Source organism: Hoplias malabaricus, chromosome 13, assembly GCF_029633855.1.
Source record: "Hoplias malabaricus isolate fHopMal1 chromosome 13, fHopMal1.hap1, whole genome shotgun sequence".
NCBI classification, from domain to species: domain Eukaryota; kingdom Metazoa; phylum Chordata; class Actinopteri; order Characiformes; family Erythrinidae; genus Hoplias; species Hoplias malabaricus.
This window is the reverse complement of record NC_089812.1, coordinates 29,836,268-29,858,899: the sequence shown is the minus strand read 5'-3', so window position 1 is coordinate 29,858,899 and position 22,632 is coordinate 29,836,268. Positions and strand designations below refer to the sequence as shown.

Genomic DNA, 22,632 nt, shown 5'->3' with positions numbered 1-22,632 from the left:
ACCCCACACTGCAAAAAGTGATTTCTTGTCAAGAAAAGCATGTTAAATTAATTCAGTATGAGTAGCATTTCTGATATGATATAATAACATTTTTAAAAAAAAATCTCTTTATGAGTTGACAGAATATGCATTTTGAACTGTTTCAAAACCTCAGGTTCACACATAACAGCTTCAAAATAAATTCAAAATTGGAGAATGATTTACTCATTGGTATGATCCCTAAGAAATATAGTGCCTGCATTTTAATGCCTTCAATTGCTGTATTTACATTCCGTCATAGCAGCTATCTAAGCATTTATAACACATCCCTAAATAAAACATCATCCCAGTCTTTGAGTCCTATCTGAGCTAAAATATTGCAGCAGTTTTTGCAGATGTTTTGCAATTTGATGAAGTCAGCTGATCTCTCACTGGACAATGTTTTAAAATATTCGAGGAGCTGATCTGTCATTGGTGGTTGTGGGTTTCAGCTTCACTGTGGCAAAAGGGTTGGTGCCTCTGGAAAAAGCAACACACAAAATATAGAATAATTATCCATTCACAATTCACAGATTATAGCCCAACTTTCACATCTGTTCTGTTTAAAATATTCCATCTCACGTTCATTAAGTTAATTTCTACCTGGGGAAAAGTTCTGGTCGAGGCCTGAAGTCATCTTGTCTCTGCTGGAGAGAAAACAACAAATTTAATGTTAAAAGCCACCTGCTGTGATTTCTTTTGTAGTTTCATACTCTGACACGTCCAAAAATTTCAATAACCAGCATCTGAAGGCAAAACGCAGAAACAGCATGCCATTTATCGTAGCTGTTAAGACATGAAAACCACAGGAAAACATACCATGCAAAAACAACATCTGCAAACAAACACACACCACACACACTGACAGACCCTCAGCAGCTGGAGCTGTCCCCCTCCATCCACCAGAAAGACGGCTGAGGCGTCATGGAGAACAGAACTTTACCACAGTGCCTCTGCTGGCCAAATCAGGGAACTTTGATTTAACACTCATCAAAAAACACACTCAGCCTGTTCCCTAAACACCTATTTAAACTTGACAAACAAGACAAACAATCAGTTCTAGCTAAAGTAGGTTAACGCATTAAAATCTGAGCCAATATAAAGCAAAAAATATCAGTAAGCTTACTGAAGAACAGCATACACTGTTTTACCAAACATTTGTATTTTAGATTAAATAGGTTTGTCAATAAATTACATACATACAGCCAATACATTGGCTTCCTACTGTTCAGTGTGTTATTTTTATTGTTCATCATTTTAATTCCATTTTTGTCCAAGTCTACTGAGCTTACTTTTCTTTCTGAAGGAGCAGGTATTACAGGCTGAAAGTTGTTTGATTTCGTTTGTGCCAGTGGTGGCGGGGGAGCAGGCGGAGCCACACTGCTTCTGCTGCTTGCTGGTTGATCAAAAAGGTTGCTCATGCTGCTGCTGCTTCTGAGAGAGTTGTTGCTGAAAGAGAAAGTAAAAGTCAATCTAAAAGAACTTAATCTGTGCAGGAGATACAGAAAGTAAAATCTGAGATCTTTCCATACCTGGATTCAGGGGGTCTAGGTGTGTCCTCAATGGGGCCAACATAGGCAGCCGGAAACCAGCCCTGGCTTTAAAAAATTGTAAATACAACAAAACGTTCCTTCAATTTCCATCAGTAGGTTAGCCAATGCATGTTTATTGTCTGAGGATTGCTTCTTTAGTGGTATTAGGCTAATGAAGATAACAAGTAATGGTAATTAATAGCCACCAATTTAGCTTCATAGCTTCAAACAATGCTATGATGATTTAAGTACACTTAGAGAAACATTCTTATGTGCTTTATCACATTGTATGATGTATTGTACTCTATAAAAACAGGGCTAAATGGGTCTCTCCTCACCTTGAGGAACTTTCTGCACGACCAAAGAGCCAGCCGTTTCGAGGCTCTGGCACAAGCACAGTGATCATCTCCCCTCTGGAGAATGACAGAAGTGTGGGGTTAGAGGAGGGTGGGTATGGCACCAGCGCTCGCATCATCCTACCACCACCTAATCCCAGGGAATCTCCAATTGAGCTGGAGCGGGAACGAGTGGGCTGTGGGGAGGGACCTAGAGAGAGAGAGAGAGAGAAAATCTTTCAAACAGAAGATTTAGAACAGTAATTTGAAACCACTGTTGCACTGGTGCTCAAAGTTTCCTCACCTCTAGATGGCACTCTGCCTAAAGACTGTTCTGCCCATGCACTAACTTGATTATCAACCTGAGAATGTATAAGGAAACTGCATTAATTAGCTTGTATTTTTGGACTATGCACCCTCATCCATTCATAGCATTTACTGTTAGTTCTGATGAATGCCTCACAGTGTTGTCGTCCATTCTTGATAATGGAGTGCGTGGCCTGGACACTCTGGTTTGACTCACTTGCTCCCTCCATCCCTCCGCTCTTTGCTGCAGAGAGCCCCCTGTCTTTGGCAAAAGGCACAGTATTTCCTTAAGTAAGATACTCAAATAATAATAAAAAAAGTCAAATACTCTGATAATAATAATTTTAAAATGTTATCTGTGGCTCAGCAGGGCTGTAAAAAACCCTTAATATTGGATGGCAATAGGTCATTCAGCCATTCCTTTCGAACAGCTGACATTTGCTGGAATGTACCTTCATAGATGTTCATAGAAGATCAGGAGTAATTAATTAAAATTCATTACAGTCCAGTTGGAGAAAATGTTCTCAAGCCAAGGTCTAGAACATAATGTATAACCTGCATTATGATCAGTGCCATATCTGGCCTATTGAAGTAGCCTTGTAGCTATAGCAACATTTTATGTAGTTAACAACTAAATGTCAAATCAAAATCATTCATTCATTCATTATCTGTAAGTGCTTATCCAGTTCAGGGTCGCGGTGGGTCCAGAGCCTACCTGGAATCATTGGGCAAAAGGCGGGAATGCGTCAAATTCAATTACATTTCAACAAGATTTAAAAATATTATAAATAACAAATCCTCTAAATAAAATGTCCTCTTATTTCAAGCAAAATTTACAAATAAATGCATATGCAAATAAAGCACCTAATGACTTGTAGTTGAACTTGATTTCTGATTGGTTTTTATTGCTGGAGGGCTGGACTTTATCCATTAACAGCAAACTGATTGGCTCTTTTTGCTGAAGGATGGGAATTCCATGTTCAGCGATATGAAAATTTCAACCCATAATCGTTCCCTTTATTTTTAAAGATGCTGGTTGTACCTCCCACAACACTGTCGTCCTGAAGGTGTCCCTAAAGAGCTTTTATCACGTCCCTTTGGGCTATTTTTACTGGCCCCAGGACAGCGGTCTCTGCAGCCCTGCCCTGTGTGTGTCACTTATTCGAGTCACAGCGCTCATCATATGCAATTAGTCTGATCATTTCCTGGAGCACTAAACCAGAACCATAATGACTAGAAGAGTCATACAATTTAAAACAAACACTCTGTTAGAAATTAAACAGCTCTTAATAGTTTATGAGTTAGAAGTCCATGTCCGGATAGGATAGAGTCTGGGTCTGGACTCGGACCACGGGCCGCCTATTCGTGACCTCTGCTGTAGGTTTATGTTAGTTGTCATCAAAGGCTTATATCAGTATAATGTAGTCTTATGAACATTGCCCAAAATGCAGTAAATGCACATGTCGGCTGTGTCTGTTAAAAGCACAAACAGTTTCCAAATAGACCCAGAAAGCCAACATTTTAATTCTGCTCTCCGATCTCTTTAGCTAAAGAATGCGGTGCTTATTAAAGGAAATCGAACAGAACAATGAGCCTAGACCCACTGGGCGTCCTGGGGGACTGGGATGGGAATTGGTGTTTTACAGAAATAAAGTGTTGTTGTCTCAACAAAATTGCTAATTATAGAGATTTTCAGACTAAACCACACCTTTATTTCTAGTAGGATTGACATGTGTAATGATCTTCTAACTGGAATTCCAAAAAAAGGCAATTAAACAGCTTCAGGTGATTCAAGGCAGCTGCCAGATTTATGAATAGGAGCAAAATAAGAGACCACATCTACCCCACTCCCCATCCCCATTCTTAAATCCTAACAATGGGTACAAATCCATTACAGAACAGACATTAAGATGCTGTATATTGTCTATAAATCTTTTCATGCTGTAAGATTGGCATATTATTATCAGATATGTTACAGAAATAAGAGCCAAGCAGAACTCTCAGATCTTTAGGAGCTAGTCAGTTAGTCCTGCCTCTGGTGATGACTTAAAATGCAATGGTGTTTAGCTACACAATGCTCTTAAATGGACCCAGATAGAGAAGAGCCCAGACTTTCGACAACTTTAAACTCAAGCTGAAAGCATTCCTATTTAAGGCCTTCAGCTCAGTTTAACATAATGTTAACTTTTAATAATTTAATATTCCCACAGAAGTCAAATCCATTGCACATTTTAATAGAACAATACTTTAATTTTACAATGAACCATCAGAATGTTCTATAAGGCTTTTTTTGTGCACCTTTTGTCTTAGTTATCTAAAAGTTTCAGGAGTCGAGTTGAAGTTTTACCTTGTTCATCAGATACACAATAGACTGAGTGAGTCCGCAGTGTTTCTCAGCCAGAAAGCGATATCTCCTCTGTTCTTCTTTCAGCGCCTCTCTCTGACTCTCCCTGAGGAACTGTATATATTCACCATCATCCTACACACACCCACAGTACACTGTTATTATTAACATAATTCTTTACACACACACACACACGCATGTCACTACTGGAATCATGATATCTCTACTGCTTTTAAAGATCTCTCACAGGACACTATTATACATCCATTACACATGCAGTAATACACATGCTATAGGTGTAGGTCTCTGTTCATACAACAAAGTGTATGAACAAATGTTTCCAAACAATTCAACTTGGTTACTTTCCTATGAAAAGACAAATATTTTAAATAATTGTAACCATCTTAATTAATTTTCATAATTACATAATTAGGGGCGGCACGGTGGTGCAGCAGGTTAGTGTCGCAGTCACACAGCTCCAGGGGCCTGGAGGTTGTGGGTTTGATTCCCTCTCCGGGTGACTGTCTGTGAGGAGTTGGTGTGTTCTCTCTGTGTCCGCGTGGGTTTCCTCCGGGTGCTCCGGTTTCCTCCCACAGTCCAAAAACACACGTTGGTAGGTGGATTGGCGACTCAAAAGTGTTTTGCGACTGTGATTGGCGACTCTTAGGTGTGAGTGAATGTGTCTGTGTTACCCTGTGAAGGACTGGCGCCCCCTCCAGGGTGTATTCCCGCCTTGTGCCCAATGAGTCCAGCTAGGCTCTGGTCCCACCGTGACCCTGAACTGGATATGCGCTAAGATAATGAATGAATGAATGAATGAATGAATGAGAAAGTAAGTCATAATTATGACATTCGTTCATTTATACATTTTCTCCAACTTCTCCATCCTGATCAGGGTCGAGGTGAGCCTTTAGCTCATCCAAATTACTGAGCACAAGGAAAGAACATGCCCTGGACAGAGTCCAAGTCCATCGCAGGGCATCACTCACACACCCAATCACTCATTTACTAACACATAACTAAATGTGCATAGCTAACCGACCTACCAACATGAGATTTTGGACTGTGTGAGGAACCTTAAGCACCTGGAGGAAACCCTCACAGACATGGGATAACACACCGAAATCTGAAAACACACAGACACTGACCAGATGCAAGGATCATAGCCCTGGAGCCTCAGTTACTCAGTAACTGACTTATGGTATTAACTCTCCCTGTTATGCCAGTGTGCCACCCCATAATTATTATATACAAGGTCATAATTATAGGATACTTTGTCATTATTATTACTTACAAAATGGATATATACTGTGTGGCAGTTTATTATACCCTTCTCAGCGTGGCCTCTTTTATATGCTGAGTCACAGTCATCATTGTGAGAACATTTCTTACTTGTTTCAATGGTTGGATATGATTTCACATAAAACACTGATGACAAACGTACCTGAGAGCCACCTCTCCTCAGCTGTCTTTCTAAAGCTGTAGCTTGGTTCCTCACCTCCATCTCATAGTGCCTCTTACTTTCCTACAGTTAATCGAATTCAATGTCATTTTTTATTCAAGTTAGATTAGGTATTTTAATGCGGTTATTGTGTTTTTACAACAGAGGTGTTGGTGTGTTACTGACGAAAATGTAGTCTTTGTCCAGCCTGACATTTCTCTCCATTTCCTGGAGGACTTCATTATGGAACCAGCTAAACTAAGGCATGGACACACACATACATTATACATTAGTAAACATACTTATTATACATTCTATATAGTATTGTGCACATGAGGAATGGGAATGTGGAGTAGGGAATGGAGAAATGTGCATTAAAGAGTTACCACTCCTTCCAGTTCACTGTTAAGCCTCCTGTGACTCTCAGAAATCTGTATCAATATGTCACCTGCCAAAACACAAACATTACACAGTCATAGAGAACCTGCTTAGATTACAGCAGAAGCACATCAGAGAGGGATCTCCTAACAACTGCCCAAGACCCAGTAGATCATCAAAATTGTCACCAAACCAGCAGAGGGGAGAAACCCAGATAAAGTTCCACTGTATATATAGTCTCATAAAAAGAATGAATGTTATAATAATATTAAAGAATGTAGAGAACAAACACTTGAAATCCTACTTACTTCATTGTCTACAGAGGGCCTTATATTATTGGTTATCGAGGAAAAATTTCAGCTTACGTAATTCTGATCGTCAATGGACATATTATAGCTAATACTTACAATATACATTTACGACTCCATGATCAAATGTATCACAATAAACCTGTGTGTATATGTCTCTGTTTATGTTTAAGGCTTTAAAAGGTTAAACACACACAGTGCAACTGATGATCTGTTCACATTAGTAATTTATTATCACAGACCTGATACCTGATACGGCAACATTACACACACACACACCCACACACACCTTCCTTCTTTCTTATTCTGTCTCCCAGTATGTTATTTTCCATCTGTTTCTCTCTCTCTCATAGTGTACAAATTATTCACAAATGCACATTCTAACACATAGACGCATATGATAAATGATCAATTGTGCTATGTGTTTTAGAGCATTCCTCTGTGACATGATGCAGTGTGTGAGATATTGTGGGAAAAGAGCGACGTGTCATGTGTATAATAAATGTTGATCTGTATCAGCCTGTGTGAAGGCCATAGCCTCCAATTCAGCTAATTACCAGCAATAAAATCAGTTAGTCAGCAAGGAAGTGTGCAGCAGCTGCTTGCTGCAGCAAAGGGTGGGGGGTGGAGTTCATTTAGGGCTCGGTGGGCCATGGAGTTTGTTAGCAAAAATGGGTGCCCACCACTCAGATAGGTCACTTACGTCTGCCATCAAATATACGATGGTGAATTTTATAAAAACCTTTCAAGTTGTTAAAATTTCATGATAAACAGATTCTATTAATTCCCATTCATTTTTATTCTTTTGATTTCCTGTATTGCTGATATTTTGGATGCTGTTCCAACAGCATTGATATAGTGTACTTAAATAAATAAGCACTGAAAACATACATTGAATTTACTTACATTAGATACATCAGATTCACATAAAATGTTGCCAAAAGTAAGTAATGTATATATTTCACTGTTGTAAATGTATGTGCCTATTAACTAAATCCAGTGCATGTTATTTGTGAATTGGAATATTGGTTGTGTCTGGCATTTTTGGTTTGATGTATTGTGTTAACATTTAAAATGATTAAATTTAAGGTTAAAATTTCAAAAATTATTGTCTACATATTACTTTCTGCAGAAGTGTCTGTGTTAACTGTTGTGTTTTTGTGATTCTCATTCAGACATGAAGCACAGTAGAAATAAACTATGACCATTTTTGATACATAAAAACACAAATTACATTAAATAACTTATTAAATTAATTAAAGAGAAATTCAGAATTGATAGTTACCCAGAACACGAGATGATAGAGTTTGCAAGGCCTGTTCCCCAACCTTAGCAAGAGCCTGGAAATAGGTTTCACTGGCCACAGCTAGAGCTAAAAACACAAATATATAATAGCAATATGTTAGCCTGTATATTTACACTCCAGTGTATTTAATGATTTTTCAGTCAAGAAAAGATACATGGGTCATGTGAAGCATTTTGGCTTTTTCTTTCAGTATTAACAAGAGCATGGCCTGGATTTAGTAACAAGGAAAATGCCAATTGTTAAGGACTAATACAGTTCGGTTTAAGAGCTTTAGGTTTACATGAGCATATCAAGGATTATTGAGGCATGATTATCTCTGTATGACGCACAGACTCGTGTATTATCCAAATGTTCACAAACATGATTGATCAGTTCCTTTTTGAACAGCTGTCTCATCCGGGAGGTCAAAGATCAGTTTCTCCCATTCTTCTTTCCCACTCACTTTTTCTGCTTCTTTGTTTCATCTTCCATTGTTTTTACTTGTTTAAGCTTGATTACCTTGGAAAGCCTGAATGTAGTTATTCCCCATCATAACCAGCCTCTGTAAGCTTGGGTTAAACTGATCCATCAGACTCTGAGAGAGAGAAAGAAAGATTGAGATTATTATTTTTTACTTAATTACTTTTACTTACAGCTTCTGCATTTGTTCAGTTGATATAAGGAATAAAGTTTGGTTTTGTTTGTTGTTGTTTTTTTCTGTAGACAATTTGTACTTCACTCAGGACATCAATATAACCCAAGGCCACTATATACCAGCGGTGTGTGAAAATGTCAATCTAATAAGTTGTTAGCTTTAAGTTTGCTTTTATTCTACAGTGAGTGCTTATGAGACCAGTCTGCTCTAAATTAACAAATAAATAAAGTTTGCTATTGTCCGTGTGGCTGGTATAGAAAGATATACACATTCTGTTAAGGCTAACCTTCTTTACGTGTCCTATTACAGTATCTAAAACATACTATTTCAAATAAACTCTTTCATGAGAGTAGATTCTAATTAAACTATGCTAATGCTAATACAATTGGTTTTCTCTTTATGAAATATAAACAACCCACTGAGGTGTTGACCAATTATTTACTATAAAGATATATAAACTCACCATGTATATTCTCAGTGTCGAGCGATGCAACTGGTCACTGTTTTGTCCTGACATTCTGCCACTTAGTTATTACACAATGTAAATAAATAAAGTGTTATGAGCAACAACAGCAATCTATTAACAACACCAAACTCTCAGAGTAACAATCCTTCAACCTTCCTTCAGCAGTGTCTGTGACTGTGAATTACTGGTGCCCTCTGCTCCTGAGAGAGAGAGAGAGAGAGAGAGAGAGAGAGAGAGAGAGAGAGAGAGAGAGAGAGAGAGAGAGAGAGAGAGAGAGAGAGAGAGAGAGAGAGAGAGCTATTGATACCGTTTTGAGCGGTGAATTATTGAACAGAGTATAGTAAAGGTGTGGGTGTGGTTTATCCAGGTGCCACAAACAATTGTTCGTTTAGATCAGTGTCCTAAGACATTAGTCTTTTCTGGACATAAACACTAAAATATGTTTTCCAGTTGTTCTCAGTTTAAATGATAAATAAAGATAAATTTGTGACCAATGTGTACTTGTGCTCATCCAAATTGTTTAATAAACAGTAAGTGAAATTGATTTAAAACTGACCAATTCAAAGAGTTAATTTTCTTTAAGTGTGCTGGCTTTTTTTTCAGGTTATTGTCATTTAAGTGGTTTCCTTGCAGACATGTGCAGATTTTGCATCCAGTATTTCTTTGTAGAATCCTAAGATAATTACCATATAATTAAATTACTGATTTTCACTTAAGTTTATCACATTCTTCACAATTTTCCATTCATTATATCAAACCAGTGCTACCGTGGTTGTAGTGTCCGTGGTTGAAATAATGATGCCTGTTTGTGAGGCAGTAGAGGTGAACACAATGCCTGTTTGTGATTGGTTTGTATTGCTGTAAAGACAAACACAAAGCCTGTTTGTGATTGGTTGGTGAGACAGTAGAGGTGAACATGAATTATGTTTGTGATTGTTTGGTCAGGATGTGGGGTGAACATGTAGTATATTTGCAATTGGTCAGTGAGGCTATGAGGTAAAATTATGTATGTGGTTGTGGTTGCTTGGTGTGGCTGTAGGAATGGATATGATAGGTGTTTTTGATTGGTGGGTGTGGGTGTAGTGGTGAACATGATGCTTGTTGGTGATTGGTAGGTGTGGCTATGGGGTGCGGAACTAGATGCAAGTTTGTGATTGGTTGATGCAGCTGGGTGTCTTTGCAAGCAGGTTCTTCTAGAATGTTGTGTTTCTTTGTTTTAAATGCTCTTTCCCCTTGAACATAACTGAATTGGTGTACACAACATCTACGCCTAATGCCTGCACTAGGCAAATATGAAGCTGTCATCTGCTGGTGGAAAATCCTGTTTATACATGGACTGAATGGGCTTGAAAGACAGACAAATACCACACTCCAGGCCAAACAGGGGGCTATTTTGCATATTAATTTCCCTTGCAAAGATGCTCAGTCACAACACCAGTCAACAACAGAGGCAAGAGACTTCCGCAAAGAGACAAATGCAGACAAAAGTGGGAATTAGGCTGGAGTAAATTTGATGTAATTTCACTGTATTCACTGTATCATAATGAAAAGACAGAAATTGGAAAAGCACATATTATTTTTTAAAAACCCTCAGTTTATTTAGCAATTTAGCCTAGACCAATAGCCTAAACTGAACAAATAAACATCACTCAGACCACAATATATTACATTAGTAGGACCACAGGTTATTAAAAAGAGTTTATTGTGTTATAAACAAAAAATAATAGCTGTTTTACAGGTCTCATATTTATATTTCATGTAGGACTCACTGCAATCCACTGATATTTAAAAATGTTAGCTGGAATACAGTTTAAAATCTAAAAAAAAAAACATGTTTAAGCCAGAATTACTGCTAATTCAAACTTGAACATTTGATGGGAATTATGACTGCCTGAACACAGATAAATGACCAGACTGTCCTATTTTTTATGGGTTTTCAGTTTATGCAATGTTGCCGTTACCTTTGTTTTCACAACGTCTGGGCACTTTCGAATATTCAGCTCTTTTTTGTCACTAAGTCGACTTTGCGAATTTTCAGAGAGAAAACAAATTATTGTTACAAATTAAACCTTTCTGCTATTTTGTGAGATTAAAATGCAGACTCTTGTCTTTACTGCATAGAAGATGCTGTACAGAGAGTCGTAGCAAAGACGTATCTAGCGTAGACAACCACTGCAGAAAATTCGACCCGGAGGGTTGAAACGGTTCGAATAATTCATAGCACAGAATCGGTTCAGAAGAATGACTCGGACATCAGTGCAGTGAATATGGGAACTGCTGTGGGCTGCTCTGAGTGGCCAGCTTCTGTGTCATAGACTTTGTGAGTGTGTTTCTGTGTAAGTGTTTGAGTGTGTGTCGCTTGGTTTTCTGGATCCTCCTTCCTCCTGCAGCTCCTCGGCTCTACCTGCTCTCCTGCGCCAGAAACATGGAGCTGTCCGCGGCCGGGGACCGGGTCTTCGCCGCCGAGGCCATCCTCAAACGCCGTGTCCGCAAGGTGGAGCATTATTATTCTTTTTTATATACATACGTATATATAGAAACACGATTAGGTTTGATTTTCCTGCGGCCTACCTTTCCTCACGATTAAACTTCAGCTAGCAGACTCAATCCAGCCACAAAGCTGTTTTACAGCGTAGTCTGCAACACAGAGTAATGCCCCGCTTTTTTAAAACCGTTTGGAGGTTCACTGATTAGCGGAACAAACCTTTAACACCCGTCTTCACGCCACTGTTTTCTGTTGTCGGCATGTGTCGTTTGTATTGGACTGAAATGATGGGATGTAGCCTGCTAGCTAACGCTAGCTCTGACGGCGCCAGCTGTTTTGTGTCTGCTCGGATTGCTAATTCTGACAAAGAGTGGACTGTACTCACAACAACGCGATAATTTTGCTCTGAAAGTGTGAAGTTACCGTATATATTCATTTTATTTACTCATACAATGATTGTTTAACCCTCAGAGCAACGACTCATTTATAGCGGTGTATGTTAAAAGTTACAATAAACGAATAACCATGTCTGTCAGCATTAAGAGCAAGGTTAAAGCAAATAACAAAATAATATAACAGACTTACAGCAAATAAAATTCAACGGAACCAGGCAAAGACGAAATTGTGTAATATATGTATATAAAATATATGTTATAAAACACCGACAGCTCTCAACTGTCAGGTTATTCATATATATACAAATGGAATAAAAGGTAGACACGTATTGATTTAACTTGGAAGTGACACCAAACGACAATAATTGACAATGATTTCTTATCAATTTATAACAAAATGCACTGTGAAAGGTAGACAGCGTCACAGTTTCTTATGTTGTATACATTTATTCTTGGTCTATGTCAGAAATTATTGAACCTAGAGCCTAAAATATATGAAATGTGTCCTGCTGTCGTGACAAAGAGCAGAGGAAGGATGAGATTTTTTTTAAATTAGATTAATTCTGTTATGATAGCTAAAATCTGGAGATAAGAACTGAAATCTGTCAGTAATTTCACATCTGCACACATTTTGCAAATTCATAATCTTGCAGTTTCTTCAAGACTGGCCTACTTTCATGTGTGGGTGCCTTAGATTATATTCTAACCATGTGTCCTTATTTTAAACGCAGGGTCGAATGGAATACTTAGTTAAATGGAAAGGATGGGCTATAAAGTAAGTCTTCTGCAAATTTGATCATTGAAAATATGAACGGTAATAGTTATAGTTGTTAAACAAAAATGATTGCAATTTCTCTTTGCTTTTTACAGATACAGTACATGGGAGCCAGAGGAAAACATTCTTGATGAACGTCTTGTAGCAGCTTTTGAACAAAAGTGAGTTTTACACTTCCCCTCTAAATTTTCTGCTGCTGTCATGACAAAACCTAGTATTTCCTTAATGGTAACATCCAAGAGAGGGTGAAACATCCCTAAGTTTGAGTGGTCACCAATACATTTTCACAGAAAAAATGGCACCCAGTATGAAAACAATAATTTGGACATTATGTTGTTTATTTTGAACACAATAGACCTATATGTGGAAACAAGCAGGAAAGGAAGGGTTGTAGTGCACCATGCATCAAAAGTCACCCATGATAAATGCTGTTTGAGGGTGCAGAATCATCATATAGAGGAAAATGAGTCAGTACAGTCACTTAACTCTGACTACTGATGTGTGATGTGACTGTTGCAGTATGCAGTATAACAGCAGTTAGGCTGTTATAGCCGTTGATCTCAAGTGTTTGAAGTGGTATGCATTAGTCAGTGGTTGACTGTTTAAAGGATGCTTGCAAGAAGTACTCAGTCATCTCGATTCATGTAGCATTACTCTCATAAATAAGCTACAGTTGGCTATGAGCTGCCTTTGGTTGCTGCTTTTTATGCATGTCAAACTAAAAATACACAGCTACAAAAAAAGCTAAAAAAAATATATATATATATATATACAGACTAAAATTATTAAAAGCAGATTCCATGTGGTATCTTCTTGTCTTTTCAATCAGGGAAAGAGAACAGGAACTTTATGGGCCAAAGAAGAGGGGACCCAAGCCTAAAACACTGCTTCTGAAGGTTGGTCGATATGAAATAGTTTAATCTTGAAAGAAAATGTCCCATTTATTTACATTCTTCTCATTCTCCATATGTATGTTTGTTCTCTAGTCTAGAGCACAGGCTACAGACAGCTCCCCCCGAGTTCCTGAGTTCAAACACACTCGACCCCAGCCGTCATCCAAACCTCCACCACCACCCCTTCCCACACCCTCTTACCCACCTAGCTGTCCTTCCAATGCTAAGCTGCAGTCTGGAGCTACCCAGCCAAAACTGAAGAAGGACATTCACAGATGTCATCGCATGTCACGGCGACCTTTGCCCCGTCCAGATCCTTTAACCCAGTCAGTTGGTCATTCGCTCAGCCCCTTCTCTGAGACAGTTCGTATCCTCAACAGGAAGGTGAAACCTCGTGAGGTCAAGAAGGGGAGAGTGATCTTGAATCTGAAGGTGATAGACAAGCCTGGGAGTGGTGGCGCAGCCAATAACCGGAGGACACACACCACAGCACACCAATCCCATTTCGGACGGCAAAAGATTCCGTCTCGCAATAGGGTGATTGGGAAGAGCAGGAGATTTGGGGATGTTTCATATAGAGGCCTTCATCTTCCTGTGTCTGGTGCTGGTTTTGCAGTGTTTGGGAAAACATTTGATGCTCATCCAATGGACACTTCTGGGAATCAACTGAAAGTCGAGCAGAGTGGCCACAAACTAGGCGTCAAGTCTTCAACTTCACAATCATTGTCTCAAAGTTCAAAAGTCCTGAGCTCTGATGTTCCAACAGCACTAAGTGAACCTCCTCAGTCTGCTTCCAGCTCCGAAGTCTCTGACAGTGAAAGTCAGCTCACGTCGTCAGTGCAGTCCCAGAAACCTTCTTTAGCCCACCCGATGTCTGAGGTGAATCCTGCCATTTTGCCCCCTTCTAAACCCAGCATTATGCTAACAGACTCGAAACCCAATTCTTCTTCAGCCCAATCTGTCCTCCCTTCTTCTCCCATGTTCTCCTCATCATCATCATCGTCATCTTCATCTGAAGACAACGAACGCATCCTTGACCTCTCAGTTCCTCATGGGAGCGACAGGCGAGCTAAGCGCCACCATCCTTTCTGTCGCCATCGTCAGCCCAAGCTTCCAGAGATTCCTGTATCTGAAGAGGCCTCAGAAGAAGAGGAGCCAGACTGGCATCCAGAGATGGCTACACAGTGTGCCAATGTGGTCGTTACGGACGTTACAACTAACCTTCTCACTGTCACTATCAAAGAGTTTTGCCATCCTCATGGACTACCCCCAACAGCCTCTTCTCCATGCTATGCTAATCATTTATCTGCTTCAAATAAGACAAAACACCAACCATGACAACCAAAAAAAACAAAACAAACTGTAAACAAAGGTGCCATATGTACTGCCTTTATCTAGGGGATGTATTTCCTTTATATTCCTTAAATCCAGTTGCGGCATTATTACATTTTTCTCATGCTCCCATTAGAGTATTATAGCTTTGCCTTGACAAATGTGAAAGGAGAGGAATGCTGAAAATGTTTTCTTTGCCCCTTATGTCTTACAGAATTGTGAGATCAAATGTCATACTGACAGAACGCTCAGTAAACAACTGCGCCTTAATATTAGCTACAGGGAAAGAAATCAGAGTGAAGTAGCTCCCTCCCTAGACTTTATCTAGATCAGCTGTCAAATGTTGACCTCTGCACATCTACAATATCCACAGCCGGAAGAAGAGGATTGCATATTTCATGATATTGTTGCTGCGGTGCTTCTTAGATTGTTTTATATGGCCATGTACGTGTATACATGTGTTCAAACATTGAGAGCAGCGCATGAAGGTATTTGGGTGTGTTTGGCCAGCATTGCCACCACAGTCGCTGGTGTAATGATCAACTGTCTGAAAGCACCTAACACTTTTTTATGGCACAACAGTAATAATAGGCTTATCTCAGCCTTTCCCATAGGGCTTTATACCCAGCCCTGTAGTTTAAAAGTTTGGCATTACGGCTCTACTTTTAGGACACAGGGAGAAACAAAGTATGAATGTTCTGGTTGAATTGAGTTCATTTTATTTTATATTCTGTTTAATCCTCATGAAAACGAAAATAAGCTTGACTGTCTATTATTTTGACTTGTCTAGGGAGGCTAGATTTAACCTGAGGAGTAAATGCATTTTAAGCACTTGTTTTACGGTTAAACGTTATATTGATATTTTCTTTAACTAAATGAATCCTTAGATGTTCAGTTAATACTTCCCTTTTGCTTTAGTACTCATGTGCAACTGAGTAATCGCATATTAAGAAAAACAGCACTTCCAAACAGGGCAAAAGCTATTTTCTATTTTTAATCTGCCAAATCTGTTGGCAAAAAAAATGTGTTCATAGCATATTAATGTCTTTTTCTGCTTACACAAATATGTAATGGATTGACAATTGGGAATTTCTCTGCTTAGTTCAGTGAGTCGAATTGCAACATGCTTTTATTATTAGGTCAGTTACTGCAACTTTGTAGGTTAATATCAGCTGAGGGAGACATGATACATTTGCAGCTTTACAGTACAAATTACAGTGGAGATCAAGCGTGTTCTTGTTCCGCATGTGGTCCTGGCCCAGCTGGAACGGACGAGTCACATTACCAGTTCTGCAATCGCCTCTATTGTTCTTTTCGCTCACCGAGCTTTAGTGAGTGTGAGAGCTCAGCAGGGGGCATTTGAAGGCAGACCCTGTATTCCTCCGAGACAAGTAGTGCTGGCCACCATGTGGCAGTTGTAAAGAGAAAAGAGTTTTGATCTCATTCCCATGCTGATAGAATTGTCTTACCCTCCAGTTAGACTTTAATTAAAGACAACCCCCAAACCCATGAGCCGCACACTGCTAACCAACATGTTTTAAAACAGGAAGCAAAGACTTACCACAAGAAGAGGAAGATATGGAATGAGATATGGAGACTAAAAGAAAAGTCATAGACCGCAAAAGACAAACATCTTCTTGTGCATCGGCCTGCCGGGCAACTTTGGCATTGATAAGAACTCAAGAACATCTGTTTCTACAACCCGTATTCTCCTGAATGATCACGCGCTCTCTTGTTGGATCTCTCAAACTGTAAACGACTGAGTTGTTATTACAAATATGCTTGGTCATTTCAGTAGCACACTTACCGAAGTGTTGGTGTGTAGTCGGATTATAGAGAGTTCACAGTTGTTAACAATGAATCTAATGCCCCTTTCGCATTTGCACAGTAGTCCAGAGATGTTCCAGAGTTTACCCGGAGGGGCTGTGAGTGAGAAAACTACCTCCCGCAACATTCGTCCCAGACATTACCCCAACTTTATCCTCCTAATCCTCTAGTAAAACTCCAAGAACGGTCAGAGTCAGTGCATATGAGGACAGAGTGGGAAATGTTCAGAGGTCCACACCTAAATCACTCATTTCATCTGCTGCGAGAGCGAGCCTGAGAGAAAATTTCCCACTGTGTGTTGCATATGCGAAAGACCACTCTGAGACATCTCCGGACCAATACGCTTGAGATTCTCCAGAGTTTATGTGTGGTTCATCTTATGTGGCAGTTATTAGGTGCTGAGTTGTTGGGTAATGTGGCATTAGTAGCCCTCATCCTTCCAGCATGGTGGCATGATATGCTTCACAAATACTGTTAACTACATGAGAAATTTAGTTGTTCAGTGCACAAGGAAATAAGCTGGCCCTTCCTATTTATAGAATGAAACGTGACACGTGTAAGGCTTGTACTACTAGCTATGTACTTTGTAATCTTATAATCACTTCTAATTGTAATTAAGTTATATTCTGTTGGCACTTGTTTACACAATGAATACAGAGTTTAGGTCCAGAGAGATCATAAAAGCAGGCTCCTTGGTTATCAGCTCTGGGCTTAGAGGGCCAATGTGAGGTACATTTGAGTTATTTCCCTGCTTAAACACACCTGGTATAGCCCAGCTGTTATTTGCCTGATGTAGAAGGTGAGTTTAAGCTTGGAAACCACCAAACTGTGCTGCGTATTGGCCACTCCTGACCAGACCTAGTTTTCTGAATTAGAATAACTTCCCCTGCTTAGCACTTCTCACTGGCACAGTCATGCACTTATTAATGAATCCATTTGTTTTTCTTTTTTCTTAATGGGCATTTAAGAACATTTTGTTGCTGCAGGGTGCTGAACTGGAGCCGTCTATGACATATTAGCTTATGCCACTATAGACTCGCTCCTAGCTTCAGTGTCAGCTCTTTCCACGGAAGTAAAGCTGGTCTAGAGCTCAACTAACCCCCTTCAGAAACCCCAATATTCACAGGCAGACACTGGAACAATCTTCCATGTTGAAATGCCTGCCAGGACAGTTCCCCCGCAACTAGCCAAACAACCAGCTATCAACTTGTAATTCATATGCTGAACTTGGACCTAGATGTCCACTCAAGATTACACCGGCATAACAACATTTCTCTCATTCCTTGTGATGTCTTGTAGAGATTGGGAGCTTTTACCTGATTATGATTATTATTAGACTTATGTGCATGACAGCCATATGTATTGTTAAGGGTTTTTTTTTTCTGCTTGATCATTTTATTAATTGAACTTTACTGCACTTAATATGTTCAACCTTTGGCAGTGTGTATTGATTCTTATTTAAAGAAGAAAATGAATGCTATTGTGATTTTATTTTGTTATTTTAATTTATTTAATCATGCAAAGACAGTGTGCTGGCGTGATTCTGTGTGCGTCCAGCATCAACAGACTGCAAGATGAACTGGCCTTAAAAATCACTCGCATCACACTTTTTGCAGAGACTCTTGGACGAAAAGACTGAGCTGAAATATGTGAAATGTATTTTAAGTGTAACTGTCACTTTTATAATAGATCACAGGGTCGCATGCCCATTTTCAAATGAAATGTCTGCGTGCACTGTCACATGGTGGTGCATTTAGGGTAACACCATCTCACTGTGTATTTGAGGAGCTCTGTTATGTAATGGCCCTTTAATTTTTCAAATGGGGCTCTTTCATCAAGTCTATCTTTCATCCATGTTTTAAATACACAGCTTACTTTTGGCTTCTCTGCAGATTGAATGTGTGCTTGTGTGTGTGAGAGAGAGAGAAAGAGATGCAGAGGCTATAGAATGATATAAATAGCTTAAATTTGATCTATAATATTCAATTCTGCCTTATCTATTTATAGTGCTGCAGTATTAATGCTGATTGAATTGTACACCCGAGGTATTTTTAAAAGCAGTCTGTCTGTGTAAGTCTTGGTGGTCTTTCTGTTGTGAATGTTGTAGCCTCAGAAAAGGAATTTGGATTGATATCAGTTTGTGCTATAAATGATTTTTTAAAAATAATTTAATGGTTGATTTTATAATGGTGTAAAAAAGCAGCTTGATTGAGTATTCTGTACAGTTTTTCTAAAGTGTGTGGGGGACAAAACCATTGACTTTTGTACTTCTCTACAGTAGTGAGCCTAGGTTAGCTTGTAAAAAAAATCTGAATAAATACTTGTTTGTGGTTTTTGCAGATTATGTTTTTGTTGTGTCCTGTAGGAGTTATTTTTTACCCACTTCTCAATGTAAAATGATCAGATATAGAATGTGAATATGTTTCAACTGGCGGAATGATCTATTGTTCTCCAGTTCTGAGTAAAGACTAAGCTTCCAAGCTCCTTTTAAAGTCATTGTTTTAATGACCTCACGAAATCATGTCATATCAAATCATCAGCGTATTTGCATTTGACACACGGTGCCACTGCTCCACAGCTCAATGCTGAGAGTCTAATTACCCTGCATTAATGGTGATCTTAGACCAGGGGTCGGCAACCCGCGGCTCTTTGATCCCTCTGATGCGGCTCAGCTTTTGAAAATAATTAATGAGTATTTAATTAAAATGTATTTTATTTTGGTTCGTTCATTTTCAAAATGTATTTCTATGAAGATTATGGCGATCTTGTAACATCTAAAATATTGTAATATTTAAAATATTTTTGTCGCTCTTAATACACGTCACAACTTCCAACGTGCGACACCCGCCAATGTGCGGTTTCTTGAACTTTTTGACCGCTGACTGCACAGTTCCAATAAAATAATGACGGCACGCAGAGAGAGGACAGCATTTTTGTTTGCTGCCAGTGGATATTTTAAGTTCGGCGTTTTTTATTCCCCATTACTACAATGACTCAAATAGACTTTGAGTATTTTACTTAACCTTCAACCCGACGTCTTTTTTCGGAGTTAAAAATGTTTTGTTGCATGCAGAAATGTTATTTCATTTTCTCTGCAGTCGTTCATTGATTTCATAAATGTAACACAGTGTAGTTTGTTTATACATAGCACAAAGGCAAAAAACCCTGTTATTATTATTTCATTTAAAATTTCAAAAGGGTTTTGTGGCTCCCAGTGTTTTCTTTACTGTGTGAAATGGGTCCAAATGGCTCTTTGAGTGGTAAAGGTTGCCGACCCCTGTCTTAAGACTATTAATTCATTCATTATCTGTAAGCGCTTATTCAGTTCAGGGTCGCGGTGGGTCATGAGCCTACCAGGAATCATTGGGCACAAGGCAAGAATACACCCTGTAGGGGGCGCCAGTCCTTCACAGGGCGACACACACACACATTCACTCACACCTACGGACAGTTTTGAGTCTTCAATCCACCTACCAACGTGTGTTTTTTGGACTGTGGGAGGAAACCCACACAGACACAGAGAACACACCAAACTCCTCACAGACAGTCACCCGGAGGAAACCCACACAGACACAGAGAGAACACACCAAACTCCTCACAGACAGTCACCCGGAGGAAACCCACACAGACACAGAGAGAACACACCACACTGCTCACAGTCACCCGGAGGAAACCCACACAGACACAGGGAGAACACACCAAACTCCTCACAGACAGTCACCCGGAGGAAACCCACACAGACACAGAGAACACACCAAACTCCTCACAGACAGACACCCGGAGCGTGAATCGAACCCACAACCTCCAGGCCCCTGGAGCTGTGTGACTGCGCCACCGTGCCACCCTTCTCTCCCAGTTGATCTCCTGCCCTCCTCCAAAAGTTTCATAGTACAGTTTCTGCATTGCTGAGCCAGGAGGAGCAATGACCAAGGCTCTGTTTCCCTGTTACAGGTCAGTGAAGCATCATCATGATTTTGAAGCTGTTTAAGGTAAAAAAAAAAATACTAGCTAGTGTTCCTTTAAAATGTTCTTTACTAAAGTCAGTGGTTCTATATAGAACCATGAACACTCAGGGGGCCATTTCATCAACCATTAGTTTAAATAGTTTACTGAAAGTTAAAATTGCTCTGGAGGCTGGCGAAAAATGTGTGGTTTTATATATAACCTTTTAGAAATGTGTCCTATATAGCACCAAACATAGTTCTTCTCGCAGCTAGGCACTAGAGGGCAGTACTGACACACTGGAGTGACTATAAACATAATAATAAACAGGCCTCAGGCTGAGCAGGGCTTCTTCCTGCCAGTTGAATGTTAATATCATGCAGATGCTTGTGTGGAAACTAGGAATCCTGCTTCGGTCTTCCTCATCCGTTCAGATCAGAAGGAAATCCAGGCCAGAACAAATGGTTTTTCTTTAGTCTTCATAAAGATGTGAAAGCTGAGAGGAGCTCCACAGCAGGTTGTAAATGTTCATGTTTGGGCCTTTTCTGCTGGAACCCAACTTGTTACATTTGTCTTCAGGGTAGTGTTCAGTGTATTTGTGACTGATAAAATCTAGGCTTTGTAGCGCTGGATAGAACAGCAGGGCTCAAAATAGACTCAGCTCTGTGAACCTCCAGTTTCCCTCTAACTGGGTTGTGTGTGTGATGTGGTGATGAATGTGTGTCTCTCTGCAGAGATTGGAGAAGTGTGTGATGTGTGTTTCAATAACTGAGCAGACCCACAGATCTGCTGACCCATTTCATTAACACACAGCGTGCTCCACTTCTCACTCTCCCTCTATAAATACCCACTCTCCAATATTTCACATTGCTCTATACATCACACCGCATGACTCTTCCTTAGTGCTGATCACTTATAAGCACCTCATCTAAACAGGTTTGAGGGTGGCTGTCTTTCTCTGTCTAACAATAAAGGTCTCAGCAGGCCTCTCTCTCTCACGCTCTCTCCCTCCTGCATCCTGTGTCTCTCTATAGTTAATCTGTTACACATTGTGTCTCAACCTCTCTTTGTCTCTAGTAATAATGCTTTTACTCTCTTGCTATCTCCCATCTTGTCTCTCACTCAGATTGTTTCACTTTCTCTGCTGTTTCAATCTTGTGCACATTGCTTCTTCTGGTGAGTGAGTGAGTAATAAATAAATATATAAAGCCCTCTCTGTCTGTCGCTCTATAATAATTGGTCTAGCGTCTCTGTCTTTGTCTGTCTATCTAGTAAAACTTGGGTAAGCCTCTCTCTCTCTCTCTCTTTCACTCTCTCAGAATGTAATGTTCCACTTCAGCTTGTTAAGAAGGCACAAACACACACACAGCTGTCCCATTGCCACCATTTCCCTGAGTTCGTCACAGCTGTTACACAATCTCTCTTCACTTCAGCTCTGCTGAGATTTAGTACTCTCTGTGCTCTGCGAGGAATAGGAGATGATATATTTGGCCTTTATTCATCAAAGTATCAAGCATCACCAAAAAGATTCGACCATTACTGACTGTCTGATTTAAGAATGAGGAAACTAGCGAAGACTGGAGCACAGTTTTAGCTTCAATGTGTTTCATTGTTTAATTGTTTACGTGAAGCTTGCCCTGTTTCTTGCCGGTGGTCTCTTATGAAAATATAGAATTTTGAGGTGATGCTGTGTTCACAGGTGTAGCTTGAGATCAAGTATTATGTGAAATAAACAAAACGTATTAGATTGAAGATGACAGGATGTGTGTACTGTGATTCGATCATATGTATTAAGAAGCATATTTGTTGTTTGAAGCTGTGTAGAGGGTCAGTTGTTAGCAGAGTAAGCTGCTGGAACTGATGCTACATGAATTTATATTAATCTGTCCTCACTGGTCAGTGTCTGACCACTCTG

At 39.6% G+C, this 22,632-nt stretch overlaps 2 protein-coding genes across 3 annotated transcripts; one reads left to right on the top strand and one right to left on the bottom strand.

The window, feature by feature from the left end:
- Window positions 1–109: 109 nt before the first annotated feature.
- On the bottom strand, window positions 110–11,137 carry baiap2l2a (BAR/IMD domain containing adaptor protein 2 like 2a). 2 transcript variants are annotated; one of them, XM_066642892.1, is made up of 16 exons: window positions 11,030–11,137; window positions 9,221–9,268; window positions 9,066–9,126; window positions 8,467–8,542; window positions 7,948–8,034; window positions 6,363–6,424; window positions 6,163–6,234; window positions 5,980–6,060; window positions 4,539–4,670; window positions 2,349–2,453; window positions 2,190–2,247; window positions 1,889–2,096; window positions 1,551–1,616; window positions 1,311–1,467; window positions 622–665; window positions 110–498 (listed from the first exon to the last, which is right to left on the bottom strand). In XM_066642892.1, the coding sequence occupies exons 3-16, from the start codon at window positions 9,117–9,119 to the stop codon at window positions 423–425; spliced, it is 1,278 nt and encodes a 425-aa protein (XP_066498989.1). In that variant the 5' UTR covers window positions 9,120–9,126; window positions 9,221–9,268; window positions 11,030–11,137; the 3' UTR covers window positions 110–422. The 2 variants fall into 2 exon arrangements, with proteins under 2 accessions (XP_066498989.1, XP_066498988.1); XM_066642891.1 differs by having other exon boundaries at window positions 9,066–9,268.
- Window positions 11,138–11,341: 204 nt separating this feature from the next.
- LOC136664563 (chromobox protein homolog 6-like) lies at window positions 11,342–19,174 on the top strand. Its single transcript, XM_066641814.1, has 5 exons — window positions 11,342–11,562; window positions 12,680–12,723; window positions 12,819–12,884; window positions 13,553–13,619; window positions 13,710–19,174. The coding sequence occupies exons 1-5, from the start codon at window positions 11,494–11,496 to the stop codon at window positions 14,952–14,954; spliced, it is 1,491 nt and encodes a 496-aa protein (XP_066497911.1). The 5' UTR covers window positions 11,342–11,493; the 3' UTR covers window positions 14,955–19,174.
- Window positions 19,175–22,632: the final 3,458 nt, after the last annotated feature.